General features: G+C 43.0%; 1 protein-coding gene across 1 annotated transcript in view; it reads right to left on the bottom strand.

Annotated features, from left to right (window-relative positions):
- TMTC2 (transmembrane O-mannosyltransferase targeting cadherins 2) overlaps positions 1 to 12,378 on the bottom strand; it is a 416,162-nt gene extending 403,784 nt beyond the window's left edge. Inside the window, exon 1 of the mRNA XM_079775789.1 lies at positions 12,250 to 12,378. Within this exon, the coding sequence (XP_079631915.1) occupies positions 12,250 to 12,332 (83 nt within the window). The 5' untranslated portion in view covers positions 12,333 to 12,378. The remainder of the gene's footprint in view (positions 1 to 12,249) is intronic.
- Positions 12,379 to 21,628: the final 9,250 nt, after the last annotated feature.

Here is a 21,628-nt window from a genome sequence, read left to right as displayed (position 1 = left end):
GGCCACAGTACAGTATTTTCAAAAGAAAGGAATAATTTTAACTCATTTTAGAATGAGCTCTTTAAAAATATTCCTATTAAGTAGGAATGTAAATTTTCAGAATCATAGGGCATTCACTCATTCAGAAACACCCCTCTCACCACTCCTGTTTGACATAGTACTGGAAGTATTAGCTATTGCAATTAGACAAGAAGAAGAAATAAGAGGCATCCAAATTGGAAAAGAAGAAGTAAAGCTGTTGTTATTTGCAGATGACATGATATTGTACATAAAAAACCCGAAAGTCTCCATCAAAAAACTAATAGACTTAATAAATGAATTCAGCAATGTAGCAGGATACAAAATTAATGCCAAGAAATCTATGGCATTTCTATACACCAATAGTGAACTTACAGAAAGAGAGACTAAAAAAGCAATCCCATTTACCATCACACCAAAAAAATTAAGATACCTAGGAATAAACTTAACTAAGGAGGTAAAAGACCTATACGCGGAAAACTACAGGACACTGAAAAAAGAGATAGAGGAAGACGTAAACATATAGAAGAACATACCATGTTCATGGACTGGTAGAATCAACATCATTAAAATGTCCATACTACCCAAAGCAATCTACAGATTCAATGCACTCCCCATCAAAATACCAACAGCATATTTCACAGACCTAGAAAGAACTCTCCAAAAATTCATCTGGAATAAAAAAAGACCCCGAATAGCCACAGCAATCCTGAGAAAGAAGAATAAAGTAGGAGGGATCTCAATACCAGACTTCAAGCTGTATTACAAAGCCACTGTTCTCAAAACAGCATGGTACTGGCACAATAATAGACATATAGATCAATGGAACAGAATGGAGAATCCAGATATCGACCCAAACCACTATGCTCAATTAATATTTGACAAAGGAGGCATGAACATACAATGGAGTCAAGACAGTCTCTTCAATAAATGGTGTTGGGAAAATTGGACAGATACATGCAAAAAAATGAAACTAGATCACCAACTTACACCATACACAAAAATAAACTCAAAATTGATACAGGATTTAAACATAAGACGGGAAACCATAAAAATACTAGAGGAATCCACAGGCAACAAAATCTCAGACATATGCCAAAAGAACTTCTTCACTGATACTGCTCCTAGGGCAATGGAAGCTAAAGAGAAAATTAACAAATGGGACTACATCAAAATAAAAAGATTTTTTACAGCAAAAGGAACCATCAACAAAACAACAAGAAAGCCCACTCTATGGGAGAACATATTTGCATATGCTATCACTGATAAAGGTTTAATCTCCAACATCTACAGGCAGCTTATGCAACTTAATAAAAGGAAGATAAATGATCCAATAAAAAAATGGGCACAGGACCTAAATAGAATCTTTTCAAAAGAAGACAGAAGGAAGGCCAAGAGACACATGAAAACATGCTCAAAGTCACTAATTATCCAAGAGATGCAAATCAAAATGACAATGCGGTACCATCTCACACCTGTCAGAATGGCTATCATCAACAAATCAACAAACGACAAGTGTTGGCGAGGATACGGAGAAAAGGGAACACTCGTGCACTGCTGGTGGGAATGCAGACTGGTGCAGCCACTGTGGAGAACAGTATGGAGTTTCCTCAAAAAACTGAAAATGGAACTCCCATTTGACCCACTAATCCCACTCCTGGGAATATATCCAAAGAAACTAGAAACACCAATCAGAAAGGATATATGCACCCCTATGTTCATAGCAGCACAATTCACCATAGCTAAGATTTGGAAACAGCCTAAGTGCCCATCAGCAGATGACTGGATCAGAAAACTATGGTACATCTACACAATGGAATACTATGCCGCCATAAAAAAGAAGGAATTCTCATCATTTGAAGCAACCTGGATGGAATTGGAGAACATTATGCTAAGTGAAATAAGCCAGTCAATGAAAGAAAAATACCACATGATCTGACTCATTTATGGATAATAAAGAACATTATAAAATTGAACAAAAAGATAGATACAGGGACAGTAAAGCATCAAACAGACTGTCAAATTACAGGGGGAAGGTTAGGGAGAGGTGGGGAAGATAAGAGATCAACCGAAGGACTTGTATGCATGCATATAAGCATAACCAATGGACGCAAAACTCTGGGGGGTGAGGGCATGTATGGGAGTGGGGTGGGGGGGACAATGGTAAGATATGTACACATATAATACCTTAATAAAAAAATTTAAAAAAAAAGAAACAACCCAAAGTGACAGGCTAAAAAAAATCATAGGGGCCCAAGCATTTCTACTTCTATGTAGATACCTCTACCTGATAGCATCACCCAGTGCCTGGTTATCATCAATAAATCTTTAGCTTTCCCACTCTCAGCTTCCTAAATACTTATATTTTGCTGCCACCCTATAATTTATAAAGCCTTCATGCAATATAAGCCAAATTCCCTAACAAGGGATTGTTTAACAAAAGCACAAACTAATGAAGGCCCTGACTATGGAGACTCAGTTAAGGCATCTATTCAAGTCATAAGCCTAAGGTGACCGCCTATTAGTTTATTTGTCAAAATCAGCATCCAATACCTGTCTCCACAGTAGCGTTACAAAGAAGATAACATTGTAATACAAGATGGTGACAGATATTTCCATGGAGATCACCTCCTAGGGTTTCAGCAGGCTCTCTACCTTTTCAAAATCCACACAATACCTCGAATACACATGACCAATTTAAAGGAGATGTGATTGAACAAAACAGAGAGAGATGAAATAAAACGGCTAGACTCATACAAAGAAGAGAGGTACTTTATCCTTGATCTTTTTTAATCCAGGAGTTTAGGTAGCCTTTCCAAGTATCTAGGTACCTGTCCAACACACTGAGCCGATGTGCAATACATTTAAATGAAATAGAGCCTTACTACTCTTATTACCGTGTGGTCCATGAACCAACAGCCATCTGTTACACCTGTGAATGACAGAGATGCAGGCTCTGAGGCCCACTCCAGGCGGAATCCGCATTTTCACAACCCCAAGTGATTTGCTAGTAGACTGATCTAGAAATATATACACACAGCAAATGGAAAGAGGCCCAGCTCACCAATGGCCCTTTAAGCAAGGCATAGGGAGATCCATTGGATTCAAAGAAACTGGGGATTTAAACTACGTTTTGAAAGATTTAAAAAAAAAAAAAAAAGGCAATTGTCCATATCAAAGGATGAAGGCTGGGGGCAGGTCCTGAGAAATGACAAGGCCTGCCACAGGCATCCTCAATATCGTTTCTGAATTTGAAAGGAACTACTAAAGACCTTCTCATAGAAACGGCTTGCATTATTTAGGTTGATGACATACTAGAGGTTTTAAAACAGTGAAATTTCACTTTCTGTTCAACGTGTAACAAAAGCAAAACACACCCCTGTTTTCAAAAGAAAAAAATACCAAGATTCTTACATAGACAGATGGAGGAACCAAAAGTAAAGAATGTTTTTTTAAATAGAAGACTCCGTGTGGCAAACTACAGTCAGTGCTTCCAGGCTGCACAGTGTTGTCTTTAAAAGGCTTTAATTCAAATCTTAACTTCATTTTTCTTTGGTTAAACCAATCCATATCCCTAGAGAGCGGGTGAATGTGTAAAAGCTTATTTCTTTAACATAAGTTCGGTGACTATTCAGCACCATTTTTTTTTTTCTTTCAACAGAATAACAAGAATAACCTTCCTATTTGAAATGAGGTTTACCAAATGGATTCAGGTATACCACTTCTTCACATCAGCTATAAATAATTGCTTCCCTCTAAAGGGCCCATTTCTGCAAATAAAAATGTCTTTTTGCCTGATTAAACTTCTTCATCACCTGAGAACTTTTCTTCTGCAAAGTTAGAGTTGGGATATTTGTCACAGGAAGCTTTCTTTGTCAAAATGAGCTTTTTCAATTGCTTTGGGAGAGCAGTCCTGTAGTTAATTATTGGAGGAGGAGGGGGAACATCCTGTTCTATAAGAAGTACACTTGACAGAGAATTTGGATCCCCGTGCTCTACCTTAAGACATCTTTGACAATCCAAGCAGCAGGCTCAGTATGTACTATACCTTTAGAAACCTGAAGACGGAAAGGCAGACGTAGCCAAAAGGCAGTTTATAAAACAGTGAGCAAGGTCCCCAGAGGAACATCGCAGGTGCTAGCCCTACCTCAGGAACCCCTTCTCCCAAATGGCTCGGTAATGGCAAATGTCCCTCCAGACTGAGAAAAGCGGTCAAACCTGTGAATGTATCTCTAGACCCACCATCTAAGGCAGTCCCCGGTGAGAGCACAATTTGCAGGGATGCCACTTTCACATGCACTGACCTTGTCAAGAGTAAAACTACTGACTCATTTTTAACCCAAGAGATACCGGTAACAGAAAAGAAAGCGGGGTGCGCCTGCCTTCGCTTAAATTGGAAAGTGACAAACACAAGAGTTTACTTTTCCCAAAGTGTGTTCCCTTGCCTGCCTCTCTCAAAGACTAGTTTTATAATCTTCAGTTTATAATAGAATTAACAACATGCTTTACAACAGTGTTCTAAACAAGGGACATATAACCCAAATGAGAGATTAAAACAAAAAACAAGGCTGTGGTCTGCATCCTTTCAGTCTTTATAGAACGCGTATAAGCAATTGAAAAAAGAAAACAAAATTTCAGAACACACAGCCATAAAACTTTTACTAGCCTTACTCGTCCTTTTTTTTTTAACTTATTTTTTAGGAGGCAAACTTGTGAACTGCATTTAAAATTAATACCCAAAGAATTCCAAGTATGCAGGGATACGGACTGTCATTCTCCCCACTGGATTTTTAAACAATGTTGAAACATGGCTGTTTGAAATACTTCAATGTCATCATTTAACACTGCTCAAAATGTCAAGAGCCATATTGCGCCCCAGTGGCCACTCTTCAGCAAACAACACATCCTTTGAAGTTAAAACACCCCTAAATGATGTCAAGGGAGAATTTCTAGGCTAGGACAATCAAAATTTTCTACTTCTAAAGAAAGCAATGGTCTCTGCAACCACAATTAGGGAAACAAGCACTTTCACTAACTACCAAAACTTGTGACTTTTTTTCAGTTTCAAATGTCAATAAATTCCTTTACCCCATGGTAATATTTTTGTACATTGTTTCTTAATTAAACCATTGGGCACAGCACCTAGCTCACAGCTGCTATTCCAGGGGCACTGATGTGTGTTTCGTTGGACAAATCCTGTAATTTAGTCAGTCTCTTTGATGATAACTGCATGCTGCGCCACACTTCATACCCTGCCTCACTCTGATATCACCAATGCCCGGCAAAGAAATCAAGAAACAAAAGCTTACATGAAATTACCATAAGCAAATAGCAGCTCCGCTGCCAAAAACTACAGCACTTTTAACACAGACACAGTAGCACTGCCCTCAGCAACAAAGCAGGCATATAGCCTTGGAATAAATAAATGTTCATATAATTTAATTCCACAATAAAATGGGTCTAGAGGTGGAGTTGGAATTTTCCATATTAATTTTTTAGTCATGAGCAAATCAAAATCTCTCTCCCTCTCATCCATAAAATCATTTTTAGTTGACCAAATTAACTGTATTTTATGAAATGCTTGTAAACAAAAAATATACTACTCTAAAAACATAACAGCAACTCTCAATGATTTCCCATTTACCTGTAAAGACAAAAGGTCATAGCTGAACCCAAATTTGGAATCCCAAAAAGGTCTTAAAATATTAAAGTGACCATGTATACCTTTATTCTAAGAAACATTGAATATCAGAGGAACTGCCAAATGTGATTGAAAAGGTAAACTGTCAGAGAGGAGGAAAAGAGATCAATAGAAATTTAATAGTGCTGCATCTTGTTAGAATTAACTGTCTAGAAAATACTGTCTAAAAAATACCCAAAACATCTCTCTCAGGCAAAAGTCTTCAATCCCTATGACCAGTAGAGGCAAATCTAGTTAACTCCAAGAGTTCAACAGCTACAAACCTCCAAGGAAAACAACTGACTGGACAATTAATTAGAAAGGAGACATTTGGGAGAAGTAGTCTAAAGCTTCCCCACATACAAATAAAGTGCCCATGAGACCCAGAATAACCATCTACAAAGAATAACCAGTTCAAACCATCTACCATGGATCCTGGGCACCAATGTCCTGAGAGAGAAGCTGATAGAGTCCCAGTAAAAGTTTTAAAATATGAGTATTAGTCAAAATAAACACGAGTAAATGCAAGTGAAATTCTGCTAAAGGACAAGCTATTGGCATTTTTATAAGTCTACCATCAGACTCTCAAACACTCTGTAGTACCTGCTACAGTACAGGTAAGAAAGGACAGACAGGTATGGATGCTGCTGACAAGAGTGAACAGCTGCTGCTTGTATTATGCACCATATGTATGAGAAGCCCATGTCTAGTAATATTCATAACTAGTGAATTATTGAATGCAGTCATTATTCCTCAAAAGCACATACAAATCAAATCTTCAAAGAAACCACTGCGTATAATTACATCTCTAATTCCTCAAAATATTATGCCTTTTTCATCCTACGAAAAACAGAAGGTAGTGCAGTTCCTGGTGCTATGCCTCTACACTTCTTTTTTCCCCCCAACTAGGCTCTAAGTGAGGACAGCTGCTCACAGAGAAGAGGCCTTTACATTCAACAACACGCTTTTCCTTCCCATCAAGGCTGCCACACTTGCCACTCTTGTGAAGCTATTAAATAAGTACCCAAAGCTGATCAAATAATTATCTTCCACGAGACAAACAATCTTAAAAGTGAATGCTACAGGTATAAACCATGTTGGGTGAGAAAAATCCTCTATAATAAGAGCCTAATATGCAAATTGACCGAACAGCAGAACGACTGGTGGAATGACCAGTCGCTATGACACGCACTGACCACCAGGGGGAAGACACTCAATGCAGGGGCTGCCCGCAGGCCCCAGGCCAGCCAAGGTGGGTGCCAGCAGGGGGCCCCCTGATCGCCCTGCCAGTTGGGCCCTGATCACCGGCCAGAACTAGGGATCCTACCCGTGCACAAATTTCGTGCACCGGGCCTCTAGTAAAGTTATAAGAAACTAGGCTTGTCAGCCCTGATTTTTCAGAGTGCCTTAAGGGTAGACTTGGCCCCTTCCTCTTATGAAGGTGCCTGTTTTAGAGAAAATGTACCCTTCGCCTATTACAAACAGTTGCACCATCACCGGCATTTTAAACAAGTGCTTTTAGTGTGCTAAACAGCAACGAGGAGATGAGAGAGACAAATCGTGCTCCTATCTCATACCGGAATCCAAAAGGTTGTAGCTATTTCAGAATTACAACAGGGGCACAATAACACTGAAAAACGAAGTGCAGATGACAAGACAATGTAAATTGAATATATAATAATACAGCCAAAACATACACATCTACATGGAAACCATTAAGAGACAGATGGCTGGCAAGCAATTTTCCCTATGGCGTTTGTAAATGTCCATCCGGTGCTTGTATTTGGGTCATTTGATAGCTAATCCCCATGTGGCAGTCTCAATGGAGGTGAGGCAAAGTGGTCTCTACTGGCTTCACCTAATTTTAATTTACTGTTGAGATGTACTTGTTCAGCAAAATGAACCAATTCTACACAGATTCGATTAAACAATCAAAACAGCTAAAAAATAAAATGTCACATAAAATATTTCATAAACTATAAATTGGGTCCACTTGCATTTTTTTGGTGTCTTATAAACTCGGAAGGAAATTAGAGTCAAAAAAACAAAACACTCTTGTACACATTGGCTTCTTTCAATATAGTCTTGATGATATATCCTTTGATTCAAAGCAAACTTCTCCCTTCTTTACTTTGATTTTATAAGTAATTCTTTGTAAACAAACTTTAAATACCAGGCATCCCTTCAATGGTTGCACACACTAGAATTTTAAGGTACCAATAATATATTGGTGGAAGGCGAGTTATTCAGGGGAACTTTCTAGAGGCAAGATAACAGAGTGATTGATCATTTCACAAAGGATCATACCAGGTCAAAAACTCAAACTGACAGTAACATTAAAAGACCAAGGAGAAGGCATAGTTGAATAGCTTTAGAAAATAAAGTTTTTAAAAAAACTTGTTAACATGCCTTAAATCTTCCATTCCTTCTTTTAAAATATTGTTAATCAATGACTTTAAGGAAGAAATGTCTTAACTAGTGTTTCCATAAAAATAAAGATTTACATTTGTACCCAAATGAAAAACTAAATTAGGAATGTGCTATTAAGAGCTTGGAGTAGTTTTAATTCAAGAGCCGAAATTTCTGCCATGGAGTTGTTTCTCCAAGTTTCACACAATTATTGCAAAATGGAATAGCTAAGAAACATAAAGGTAATGTTAATGACCATGGTTGGGTTTAACAAATGCAAAATCAGCAATAAGGAAAAAAATGTTCAAAGCAGCCACAAATCCATTTCCCCCTTTCAAAACCTCAAATTGACTTTTTTTTTTTTTAACGAGTGCATTATTTTACTCATGTGAGAATGAAAACATGTACTAGTTGCAGTATCTTATTTACTAGTTATATGTCTTAAAGGAAATGCCTTCAATTGGATGGTGAGTCAAAATGAAATCGGACTACAAAACAATAGGGTTTACTTCTATTGCTTTGAAGTATACTGACTCCTCTCTTAGTGTTATCTCTATGCAAAGCATATTAACAGTACTATTTTTAAAGAGGATGAAGGGAAAATGATGTAATGTTATCCTTGCCAAATACATAAGAGAACAGAGAATTTGGGGTCAGCCAGTTTTTTCCACTGACCTAAACACCAAATTTCTCCAGAAAATGAGAGGGTCTTTCGAGAAGTCATATGCAACATGACTTAAAGTCTGGCAAAGAATGCACATTTATAATTCCAATTTTACTCTAACCACAACTTAAGATTCAATACAGTCATAACTAGATTGAAGGCAAAGGGAAGAGGGATGACGTTGAATCCATTTATGCTTTTTTGATCAGATAGGATGAATTCTACTCTTTTACTGTTTGTTTCATCACATCTTAGCCATATTCTTGAGTTTAGCACAGAAAAACTTGTGAAATATTAAATTTTACCATAGGGAAATTGATTTTGCTATAAAAACGTTTCAGATTACCACTTAATTTCAACCAAACTACATCAAACACTGAAAGTAATTATATATATATATATATATATATATATATATATATATATATATCGTTTATAAAGTAAACTTGATCACTATACTTAAAAGAAATGATAACTTTGAGAAGTACCACAGCAATAATTTTTAAGTTGAAGCAATATAAAGCCCTCCTACAGTAAAGGCCAGATTCTTCGGCTAAAATGCACAGTCTTGATTTAGTTAAGCAAGTCAAGCGTAAGAGCCACCTCCCTCCCTGAGTGCAGCTCTTTGCTTCCAGCACTGCCCTCCTCACAGAGCTGTAGTTCACAGACGTTCCTGGGGGGCCAGCGGAATCCACAGATGTAGTTTAAACAACGTTTTAAACTTGAGCCTTTGTAGTCTGAAATGGAGTGATGGAAATAAACACATTATCATCATCCTACAGTTCCCACTGACTCCCAGCCCTCTTCCCCCTTCACACCCTAGTGAGTCAGAGTAGTTAGAAAGCACTGTATCTGAAAGTCACAACTTGCAGTGCACCTTGGCACCGAATCACCTGAACATGCCGTGCAGACACCGACTTCCATGATCCTATTAATATGTATTTCACCATCTCATAAAAACCAAGTTTAGCCCTAACCGGTTTGGCTCAGCGGGTAGAGCGTCAGCCTGTGGATTGAGGGGTCCGGGTTCTGATCAAGGGCACATGTCCGAGTTGTGGGCTCAATCCCCAGTAGGAGGCATGCAAGAGGCAGCTATCAATGATTCTCTCTCATCACTGATGTTTCTCTTTCTCTCTTTCCCTCTCCTTTTCTCTCTGAAATCAATAAAAATATATTAAAAAAAAAAAACACACACGTTTGATACTTTTAAGACTTCATACTCTCAGGAGTATGTGATTGCATATGCAGGTCTGCCACTTAGAAAATTAAAGTACACTTCAAATTGTAGCAAAAGTACAATTTGTATTTACAGACCCTCAATATCATATGTCATATATAATATCTAGATATCATGCTATCAACTAGATGACATGGGCAAATCATCACATTAAATTCATCTAAGTAGCGAGGTAGAGGTCAGCAAATCCTACACTCCTTTCAGCCTATAGCATGTAGAGAATTAATAGCAATTGTCCACCATCAAAGCACAACTAATTTATCATCACACTTGCACCATTTTTCCTTAAAGTTACAAAGGCCTAACAATTCTGATTGATGATTTAAAAAACACAAAATAAGCACTAAGTCTATAGAAAAAAATGTACATGAAAATTTAGTTTCAGCTTTAACCATGACAGGCTAGTTTCTTCTGACAAGTACTTTTCAAAGAACTAGACAGGAAAAAAAAAAAAAAAACAGAAAAAAAAACACAAACAGTAGCATACAAGAGCATGCTTGATTTACCACAGTGATCTACAAAAGTTACAATATCACAGCAAGTTACTTTTTCACAAGCTGTATATTCTTGGCTTACATGCTTACTATTTGAACTGTCCCCAACAGAGCCAGTCACTGCCCAGATTTGTCCCTGAACTTATTTTGTGAAAAGAAGCAAGAGATTTTTCTTCCAATTACCCTAGAAATAGCAGGTGCACTGTAACCCCAAATTGGAGGGAACAGAAGCAGCCCCTCTCACAGACCACTTATTTCTTAGCGCATGTAGCATAATTGCTAAAATCTGCACACTGCTTAAAAATGGAGGGAAAGTTTATGTCTAACAGGGGCTTCCTAGCAACTAGTCTCTGATAGACACTATATCAAATGCATTAAGAAGGGTTTGCTGGATGTCTTTGCAGGGACTATCGGGGGATTTCATAATAGACATGTGGATGTGAACCAAAATTCGCTGACTGAAGGTATACATCCATGAACATGCTTTTAGTCAGAGCGCGGGCACACCGGAGAATATAGAACATGCCTAATTACTACCAGGAGAAGATTTTTGCCTTCACCTCCCCTCACTATCAACCACTTTTCCTAAGTTCACTCACTGCCTCGCCCCGACCCTCGGGAACCATTCACTTTGCACAGCCCAGAGAGGCTGCTGAAAAGCTGTCAAAGTAAATCTGTGCTCACTTTTTGGATAGTTTAATTTCAATGGAGCATGAAACACCCCAGGACGGTTAATAAGTTTAGCCAGGCGTGCTGTTCTCCCTAATATATTTTAATTATGCATCTGTTTTAATTGTAATCAGATTAAATCACTGGAAAGGCACAAATTGGAATTTTCCCTAATGGCTATGGGAGCTTTTCATCAGTTTCTAAACACTAACAACGTTTAAAAAATAGGTAGAGCCACGAGCACAACTATGACATTTTTCCAGAAATCGATGCAGTTTCTTTGACAACACAGTTCAGGTCTCATTAGCCACCCAAACTAACCCAAATGCAGAAGACAACTTCAGTCTCTAGGGGCGTCTTCTTCCCCAATTAGCACAAAAGAATCACTAATGCCCAGTGTGAAACTCACAAACAGAAATGAAAGCCAGGCCTTTATAAAGTGCTACTCCATCGATTAGTGAAAGAGGCGGGGCGGGGGGGGGGGGGGGGGTAGAGAGCAGGAGAGACCATCAGCAGCATTATCTTGGCTCAAAGTCAAGCACGCTACACGTCCAAAGGGAAAGTTGAAGCAGAGTACGATCCTCTTTCCATTATTTTGGCAACAGTCGAAGGTGTGCGTTAACCTCGGGAAATAAAATTGCCCGTCCCATCAATAAACGGAAACGTTACCGGGAAGATCTATTAGGGGGCGGGGAACGGCTTCCCAGCCCAGACGCAAAATCACTCAGTGTGCTTTTGTTGCACCAAGCAATACCTAAGACGTGTTTGTTTGTTTTTAATACGTTCATTAAACAGTTTCCCAAATTGCTGCGATTTCCGCTAAGAAATTTAAACGTCTGCCAACAGCCGAGAGTCCAGGGAGAGAACCTGCTGCAAACTAGGAACCCAAACTCCCTCAGCCCGCCCAGCGCGCTCGCGTCCCGACTGTTTCTGCCTTAGGTGTTAATGTTTACGCGCCTCCAGATTCAGGTGCCGGATTAGTTCCTCCAAGAAGGCACTTCCAGCCTTAAAGCGGGAAGCTTCCGAGTCACCGCGGAGTCCCCACGCAGCCCGCCGCCCCTCCCTCTCACCCCCTTACCTGTCATCGTAGCAGAAATCCGCACTTAGGGTGTTCAGATACAAGGCGAGCCCCAGAGCGCTGCTCACCAACTCTGCAATCATCTCTCCACCGCCTTCCCTCCGGCTCGGCTCCCAGCGCGAGGGCAGCAGCGGCAACAAAAAACAGAAGCATCAATCCCCACCTTCCTCCGCCTTCTCCTCCCAGCTTCACTTTTCCCTCGCTTCCCCACCCTCCCTCCTTTCCCTCCCTTCCTCCCTTGGGTCCTCCCAATCCACGCGCTCTTCCTCCACCTCAGCGCCGTCGCCGCAGCTCCAGCGTCCTCCCCGGGGTGCGGGCTCACACCGCGCTCCCCATGCCCAGCGCCCGCGAGCAGCGATCGGGCTACGCGCCCTCCGGCGGATGCACAGGGCTGGTCTTCCCCGCTGCTCGAGGCCCCCCGCCCTAACCCATGGCAAGTCGGGGCGCCCTAGGTGAGGAGTGGGGCGCGGAGGAGGTGGAAGAGTGCGGGATGGGGGGCAGACGGACCGGACCGAGCCGGGCTCTGGGACCACCAGCTGGAGGAAGAGAGAGAAAGAGGGGCGGGTGGGAGGGACGAGACGAACCGCCTCCCCTCGCCGCCTCCCGAGCGCAAGGATCGGGTGCCTCCTGGGCTGACTCCGGCCGCCACAGCGGCTGCAGCTCATTCACTCTTTATTAGCTCCCGGCCAGTCCCAGCCCCTTCTCCAGCGAAGTGAGAAGCGCTGGTTGGAGACTACAAGCTCCCGCGTGGGGTTCTCGGCGCTGCCCCCCGCGCCTGCGTGGCCAACCCTCCTCCCCGAGCCTGCCCAGCCCCTTTCTCCACCCAGACGCCCTCAGGCTCCTCCCACGCCACCCCCTATCCCTGGCTGCAGGCTCCTCCCACCCGCCTCCCGCCTTCCTCTGGTTTCTTTCACCTTCGATTTCACTGTGGAGAGCCCGGGAGACCCAAGGGCGACGGCTGGGCCCCAGCCTGCGGGGGGAGCTAGAGGAGACACCAGACCCAGGGAGGATGCGCGCGCTCGCTCGCCCCGCTGCTGCCCGCGGCGCCTGCCACGGGCTGGTTCTCGGCCCCAGCGCTGCCAGGCGCGAGTCGGGTCAGCTGGAGACTTCTGGGGACCGGGAGAGGAGGAACAGGTCTGGCCAGTTCTGCAGCCTCGTTGGCCACCAACACACACACACGCGCGACCTCTCCGTGGGGTTGGTGGGGAGGATCTTAGGAGGGAGAGATTTCAGATCCGAGCGGACCGTTGTCTCGAATGTCAGTGGAAAGACGTGTAGGGAGGAAGAAAATATTCCCGCAGTAGGTTAAAAAAGAAAAGACCCCCCCAAAAGAGGAAAGAAAGACACGACATGCGGGGGCCTATTCATGGTTGCAGGGGAACTGTCAAGCGGACCCTGAGAACGTAGAGAAGAGCCGCCTCTACCGCTCTATAACCTAGGAAGGCGGGAAGCTAACGCTTTCCTTTCCGCCCGGATCCAGGACTGGATGGAAGGCGTCCAACTTAATGAAATGTGGTAGAAGCATGGCCGTGTAGAACGAGCTCTGGATACTAAAGTTGCGAGACCAAAAGGGACCGTGGGCTGCCCGCCACGCCTCCCGGCTTGGCCCTTTCCGCCGGCGAGCGGCTCTCGCGGGCTACGATGAACACTACTACAGCGGCGCCCCCTGCCGCACGGCAGCCGCCCCGCAGGGAAAACAAACCTGTGGTGTGGGCTGACTTCCCCCCCCTCGCGCCCCCTCCCTCCAAGGGCAGCACCTCACCAGCAAGCTCTCCAAAACTGCGGCGAGAAATTGAGCCCCCTGGATGTCTGGCAGGGGCCTGAAAAGCAAATACTGCGGGTTGGGCGTCTGCAAAACAAGTCTCCATCTTTTCCTAATTTCACACAGATGAAATGATGAATATTCATTGCACCTATTATGCCATGCAGGATGGGCCCATTTTTTTGTGCCTTGGGAAAAACAGGAAGTAAACATACATAAAAGAAAACTGTATGTTTTAAGGCAGGGACTGGTCGACTTTCTTTTTTGTTTGTTTGTTTAATTGATTTCAGAGAGCTGAAGGGAGAGGGAGAAATAGAAACATCAATGACGAGAGAGAATCTTCCATGGGCTGCCTCCTGCACGCCCCCTACTGGGGATCAAGCCTGCAACCTGGGCATGTGCCCTGACCAGGAATGGAACTGTGACCTCCTGAACCGTGGGTCAGTGCTCAACCGCTGAGCCACTCTGGGCAGGCTTACCTTTTCTTATTTCTCCATAATCTCTGCTCACTGTTGAAAAGTATTTTTTTAAAATCCTACCAATTGATTCATCAAGGCCCTCTTCACAACACTTACATGATCCTAGTACACTAGACTAAGAGCACCCTACATTTTGAGTCTCTACTCTGCTGTTATCATCTTCAGGGATCCTCAAACTTTTTAAACAGGGGGCCAGTTCACTGACCGTTGGAGGGCCGGACTATAGTTTTTAAAAAAAACTATGAACAAATTCCTATGCACACTGCACATATCTTATTTTGAAGTAAAAAAACAAAACGGCAAAAACACCCGCAGGTGGCCCGCGGGCCGTAGTTTGAGGACGCCTGATTCTAGGCCACTTTGGCCAGTAACAACCTCTCTGAGCCTCAGTTTCTCACCCGTAAAACAGCAATGATAAAAATACCTAACTGTGGGTAGTATTATTATGAAGATTAACGTAGTTAGATGAGTTCTGAATGCAAGAGAAGTGTTCTCTATTATTATTACTATTATGATCTCCAACTTCCTCCTTTCCTTTTAGTTGTTAACTAAACCCTGGACATTTACCGTAACATCTGTACTACTGCTATCCTAGTCCAAGCTACCCACATTTCCTGCATGGACTAAGTCAGTAGCCTTGTAAGCGGTCTTAATTCTATCTTGCCATTGCATCTTCCCTCCAGTGTTAACTTCAGGCATTAGGCCGAAGATTCTGTTGAAAACCTACAATATCCCTACTTAAAAATGTTCAGTGACTTTCTGTTGCACATTGAATAAAACTAATTCTTACCATGGTCAGCCCGGCCCACGTTGACCCAAATTACCTCTCTCCCTTTACATGAGCTCCAGCACCTTCTCCTGTGGAATTTACCACCTCCTCTTCCTCCTACATGGCTGCTTTCTCTCCAGATGTTCTCAAGCTCCTGATCAGCATTCAAGTCTCAGTAAGGCAGGACAAGTGGTACAGGGAAACTGAGACAAATAGCTGTGTTATCGGAGAATTGCACGGATTGCCCTTTTCCTTTGCTAATGAGAATGGGGTTCTTAGGATACCACTGGAATAAGCATTTCTGGAGGCCCCCACAGGAGGGTGAGATGTGGTAGAAAGCTTTAGTTGCATGGAATTACATCCCTGGGGATTAAAAGTCCCATTTCCCTTACACCAGTCCTGAGAGATGTGCAACGAAGGACTCAGCAGAGCTAAAAGCAAAGCCAGTGTCTGGAGTTTCCATCCCGTGGTGAAGCTGGATCCAGCACAACCTCAGACTAGTTACAGTCTATCAGCCCGATGTGTGGAGTCCACGTGGCTGTGAGCCATGTGGGCGAAGGCAGGGGATCACATCCTCGGCAACAAGAGAGCCAGGAGCCCAGAGAGCACGCTAGAGAGAGCTCCTTTATTTGGAGTTTAAATATCACATCTTGCCATGCTTGCAGTAGCCATGTGTATTCTGGCCAGTGACCTGTTTCCAGGTGTGACTGACAGATAAGAACCTTCCCTACGTAACCCAGACTACTGGGCATGCATCTAGTTGGCCTTCCCTTTGCTCCTTTCAGGCTGCACAGACTGACAGAGCAATTTACAGCAGATACAGAAGGTCACCTCCTTAGAAATGACATCTTGGCCTCAGTTGTACTTCAGCTCCAGGCCCAGAAAAGCAGCAAAACCAGGTGGGCAACACCTGGACCAGCGACAATGACTAAAGACCCCCTGCCTTGTCACTGACCAATCAGTGAAGACCATGACCTTAAAGGAGCACACCTAGAAAATGGATGAATATTCTGCAGAAACCCTCCCCTGATGCGTCCTCTAAGATTCCTGCCTGCATAAAAAAAATAAAAGCCTCAAGACAAAGGTCCCAGCTCATGCTCTCCCGCTGGGGAGCAGCATCTGCCATTCCCTTTCTCCTCCTCTTCCCCCACAGGCATGCATCTCCTAAACTCTAAGGGACCCTATGAGACTTGCAATCAGGGAAGCCATGGGCAGTGGCAGTTTGTCCCAGGCTAACCCCTAAACTTGTTCCCAAAGCGCTCTTTTCTCTGACTTCCCAAGGGGCTAGGATAGCCCAGCCTGGGTTCTCCTGTTGCTTCATCTAGGCCAGTGGTCGGCAAACTCATTAGTCAACAGAGCCAAATATCAACAGTACAACGATTGAAATTTCTTTTGAGAGCCAAATTTTTTAAACTTAAACTTCTTCTAACGCCACTTCTTCAAAATAGACTCGCCCAGGCTGTGGTATTTTGTGGAAGAGCCACACTCAAGGGGCCAAAGAGCCACATGTGTCTCGCGAGCCGCAGTTTGCCGACCACGCATCTATGCTAACCCCTTTCTTGTTTTACTGTCCCCAGCTTTAATAAACATTCCCTCATAGTGACCTGGACTCGTGTTGTGAAATTTTTCCTGCACGTAGTCAAGAACCCACACACTGCCAGCAGATCCACTCGGGGCCAGATCCCTGTTTTCAGTAACATTAGTTCAAATGTCATTGTATCGGGAAGGCTTTCTTAGCCAACATGTTATAAAGTAGCCTCCCCCATCTCTATCCCAACACCCTGTGCTATTTTCTTCATAGTAGGCATTGTATCTGGAATCACCACTAAACTGGCAGCTCTAAGAGGGCAGGACTTAATCAGTCTTGTTTTCCAGACAACACCCAGACCCTTTAATATCTGTGCAGGCAGGAAAAACTAAAAACACAAAACAAACAGCAACAGAAAGTTGACAATAAAGGAACAAATACATGTGCTCTGCAGAAACTGTATAACTACTGAAAATCCACAAATGGTCATCATGAGAGAACAAACTGATTTTTTTTTTCAATGTTAAAGATACTGAAGAATTAACAAAGGAGAGAGGAAGGAAGTAGGTTAAAACTTCTAAAGAATGCATCGATTCTGCAGGGAAGCCTATGGTGGGAAGTCACACAGAGACAGCTCTCTGCAATAATTAAGAGGACTCAGAGGCATAAAAAGTATAAAGTTTGGCCAAAACCGGTTTGGCTCAGTGGATAGAGCGTCGGTCTGCGGACTGAAAGGTCCCAGGTTCGATTCCGGTCAAGGGCATGTACCTTGGTTGCGGGCACATCCCCAGTAAGGGGTGTGCAGGAGGCAGCTGGTCGATGTTTCTCTCTCATCGATGTTTCTAGCTCTCTATCCCTCTCTCTTCCTCTCTGTGAAAAATCAATAAAATATATTTAAAAAAATAAAAGTATAAAGTTTGGGTTCAGTGTGCTAAAAGCTTATAAGCATTTTCCGGCGCTGTCTTCGTGTTCAAGGCTCCATGTTCAATAGTTTTAAATATTTGCTATACTCCTTCACCTCCTCCTTTTCTCTGCTCCCCACCCCAGCCTAGAAGACTGAGATATGCCACCAAGTGGCACATCTTGCTTTCCCTGATGAATGAAAGGCTGAAAATTCAGCTGTGTTTGAGAAATCCAGCTGCTTTTTAACAAATTTTCCTATTATAATTTAACATGGGTTTCAATATTCTTCCAGTACATTAAGCCTTGGTGGCTTTCAGACTGCTCGCTAAGGACTGAGAAGCAGCCAATGCCTCCATTTTCCCCCTCACTTGAACAGCTCTGGGGTGGGGTGGCGGGGGGAGGGATTAGATTAAAGATGTCTTTGTTATCGGTGGAAGTGGGGCTGGAAGAAGCATTTCCGGAGGCCCCCATGGGAGGATGAGATGTGGTAGAAAGCTTTATTTTCGTGGAATTAAATCCCTGTGTTTCCACAGTCCCATTTCCTTTAGTCCAATCATAGAAGAAGTGTAGCTGGGGTTTCAGTGGAGCTAGGAGCAAAGCCAGTGTCCAGAGTTTCCTTTCCATGTTGGAGCCGGGTCCAGTTCAGCATCAGGCCAGTTGCAGGCCATTAGTCCACTGTGTGCGGGGCTCACATGGCCGTGGGACATGTGGGCAAATGCAGGGAAGCAAGAGCAAAAAGCCCGGCAAGCCCACAGTCACAAGAGTCCCAAGATCATGAGAGCGAACTCCTTTGTTTAGGGGGTTAAGGATCCCAAATTCCCATGCACTTGCAGTGGCCACACCCATTCTGGCCAACCATCTCTGTTCCCAGATGTGGCTGAGAGACAGCAAATTCCCTGTCACCCAGCTTTACTGGGCATGTGTCTATCTTCCCTTTGCCCAGCCCTCTTCCCCCCAATGTTTTGTACGGAACTTGCCTATAATGTCTGGCCTTCCCTTTGTTCCTTTCCTATTATTAGTAACTAGAGGCTCTATGCACGAAATTCGTGCAAGGGGCTGGGCCCTTGCAGCCCCGGCTTCGTCCTGAAGGTTGTCGGGGGGGGATGGTCGTTCTGCTGTTCAGCCTAATTAGCATATCAGCTCTTTATTATATAGGATTAGCTGATTACAACAGTATCATCTGCACTATCCTTGGACATCCTATCAAATGTAGTGACACTGCCCCTTCGTTTAAGGTGAACTTACTCATTGTGAGACTGCTGCCTTGGTTCCGAATATGTATATGGTGTTCTATTTAAAGCTACCGTTGCTCTCCACAGATGAAGGAAATTAGGCTAGTTGGCTTGAGTTTTCTACCTTAGACACAAGAAGGGCCAAAAAAAGTGCTAAGCCCATATTTTCCTGAAGTAGATTCCACACATCTGCTACTTCACCACTTCCTCAATGAATTCTTTTTTATAGTTGCCCCGACCTACCCTGCATTTGTTCTGCATTCCCAGTCCTTTGTTGTATAATTCATACCTTTGCAGCACCAGTTCCTCGGGGTAAGGATTTCCTTATTTGCCTAAGACATTTTTAGTTTATTGTGCAATACCATCTTCCCTGTGGGTGTTGCATAAATATTAACTAAAAATCCACATCTGGTCTTGGTCGTCATTTCTATTTGTCCTAATATAACTTCTCTTTGAACAATTCATTTGGAAAGTGTGCCAAGGGTGAGATGTGGCACATAAATTATCCTGCTGCACAGAATGCCTTTTAAAATGCCCACAGATTTGGTTATTTATGAACAGAAGATTTGTACCTCTTCCTTGCCCTCTCAATTCTAAAATATACCACGCCAAAGTCATTACAGCCTCCCATCTGTTTTGTGAAAAGGTATCCAAGAATCTCCCGCTAAAATCTTAACAGATTGACTAGGAATCAGAAAAACACTGGCCCAGCAGGTGAAACTGCTTGTTTAGAGAGGTCAGAACAGAGCTCTCTGCTGGGGGACTCATAAGCTCTGGGCTTTGTTCAGGAAATAACCCTGCAGGGGAAAAACAGCAGAGCGTGGATGAAATGTGGGTCAGGGAGCTGAAAGAGGCACGCGGGCTGCTTGGGTAACTAATGACAGTAAATGCATTGGCTACACATGTTATATTGAGATGTTTCCCAGCGTTACCATAAAATGCTGCCCTGCAGACACTACACTATGTAACATCACTTTATCCCAAAACTTGTGATCCATTAGGAATATAATTAGAACAGTGCAGCCTCAGAAACAGATCCTGTCACCTCTGTCACAAACCTGGGGCTGTTAAGAACCAGCTGCTGCTAAAATAATGATCACTTTAAGAATCTCACAGTCTCCCAGCTTCCAATTCAGAGGGTGTGGAGTGGGGGAGGAGAGGAGGAGGAGGCGTGGAAATCACATGTTAATAACCAGATATGGATAATTGCAGAGATGTTGAGGCTAATGATAGAATTCAGAAACTCAATCAAGAAAAGCAAGGACACCTCCTTCGTAGAATCTCTTTGAATGTATTCACTTGCACTGGTACTAACAGCTTGAAAAATTGCACAGCATCTTGGATAACAGAGTTTTGATAAGCCTCAGATTCTCTAGAATAACAGATAAATCAAAGGGTAAAGAGAAAATTAGAGATGGACAGCAGTTAAATTAAGCATTCATTCATGAATGTTGCCGTGATGTTAGCCCAACATGGACCTTTTCTAAAAAATCTTTATTGTTGAGAGTATTAAGGATGCCCCCCTTTCCTCCCCCTAGCCCCCCACCACCTGGTTCCCGCCCTGCCCCAGGTCTTTACCATCCTATTGTCTGTGTTCATGGGCAATGCATATATACATATAAATTCTTTGGTTAATCTCTTACCGCCCAGCTTCCTCCCTTCCCTCTGAGATTCATCAGTCATGGATCCTTTAAGGCAGCATTATCCAGTGGAACTTTCTGCCAAGGTGGTTTTATATCTGTGCTCTCCAAAGTGGTTATTGAGCACTTAAAATGTGGCTAGTGTGGCTGAGAAACTGAATTTTAAATTTTGTTTAATTTTAATTAATTTAAATTTAAATAGGGACATTAGCTAGTAGCTACTATACTGGACAGCACACCTTAAGCTATCAGGGCCGCCCTGCCGGTTTGGCTCAGTGGTTGAGTGTTGACCCATGAACCTGGAGGTCATGGTTCGATTCCTGATCAGGGCACATGCCCAGGTTGCGTTTTGGGCTCGATTCCTAGTGGGGGTTGTGCATGAGGCAGCTAATCAATGATTCTTTCTCATAATTGATGTTTCTCTTTCTTCCTCTCCCTTCCTCTCTGAAATCAATTAAAAAAAAAAAAAGCTATCAGGGCCTCCTAGCCAAGCCCCGGTCCCTGTGTCTTACAGGAGAGTTTAGGTAAAAGCCAGCTGCCTACTCCTCCCACTGGTCAAATCTTTAATCCCCAACCTCTTGCTCTGACCCACACCCTGTACTGCATCCATGTGTAACTTCCTTTTATTTATAAAACAGCTACCAGCTACTGAACACTTTTCAGGTATTGGACATTTTACTGAGCACCTTATGTCTGTGATCTCATTTAATCCTCACAACAGCCCTGAGAGAGAGGTGCCATTACTATCTCTGTTTTACAGGTAAGTCGAGGCTCAGAGAGGTTTAGAAAATCAGCCACAGTCTTACATTCTCTATGTGGTGGAGCTGACATTTGAACTTAAGTTTTTAACTCCCAAAGTCTATGCCTTAACCACTACTCAGTATAGTCTTGTTGCTCTTTCTCTCATTCAAAAGGCCATAGCCCCAGGGTCTTCGTTAGATAAGGAAATTCCTGGCTGCAGCCAAGATGTTTTGATTAAATTCATAGTCTTCTTCCTCTATCCTTCTTCAGATGATTCAAGATATAATACTGTGGAAGTCTTTCTTCTACCACTTCTGCCTGATTT

The sequence above is a fragment of the Cnephaeus nilssonii genome (assembly GCF_951640355.1).
Source record: "Cnephaeus nilssonii genome assembly, chromosome: 6".
Taxonomy (NCBI): Eukaryota; Metazoa; Chordata; class Mammalia; order Chiroptera; family Vespertilionidae; genus Cnephaeus; species Cnephaeus nilssonii.
This window is presented reverse-complemented; position numbering and strand designations above follow the sequence as displayed.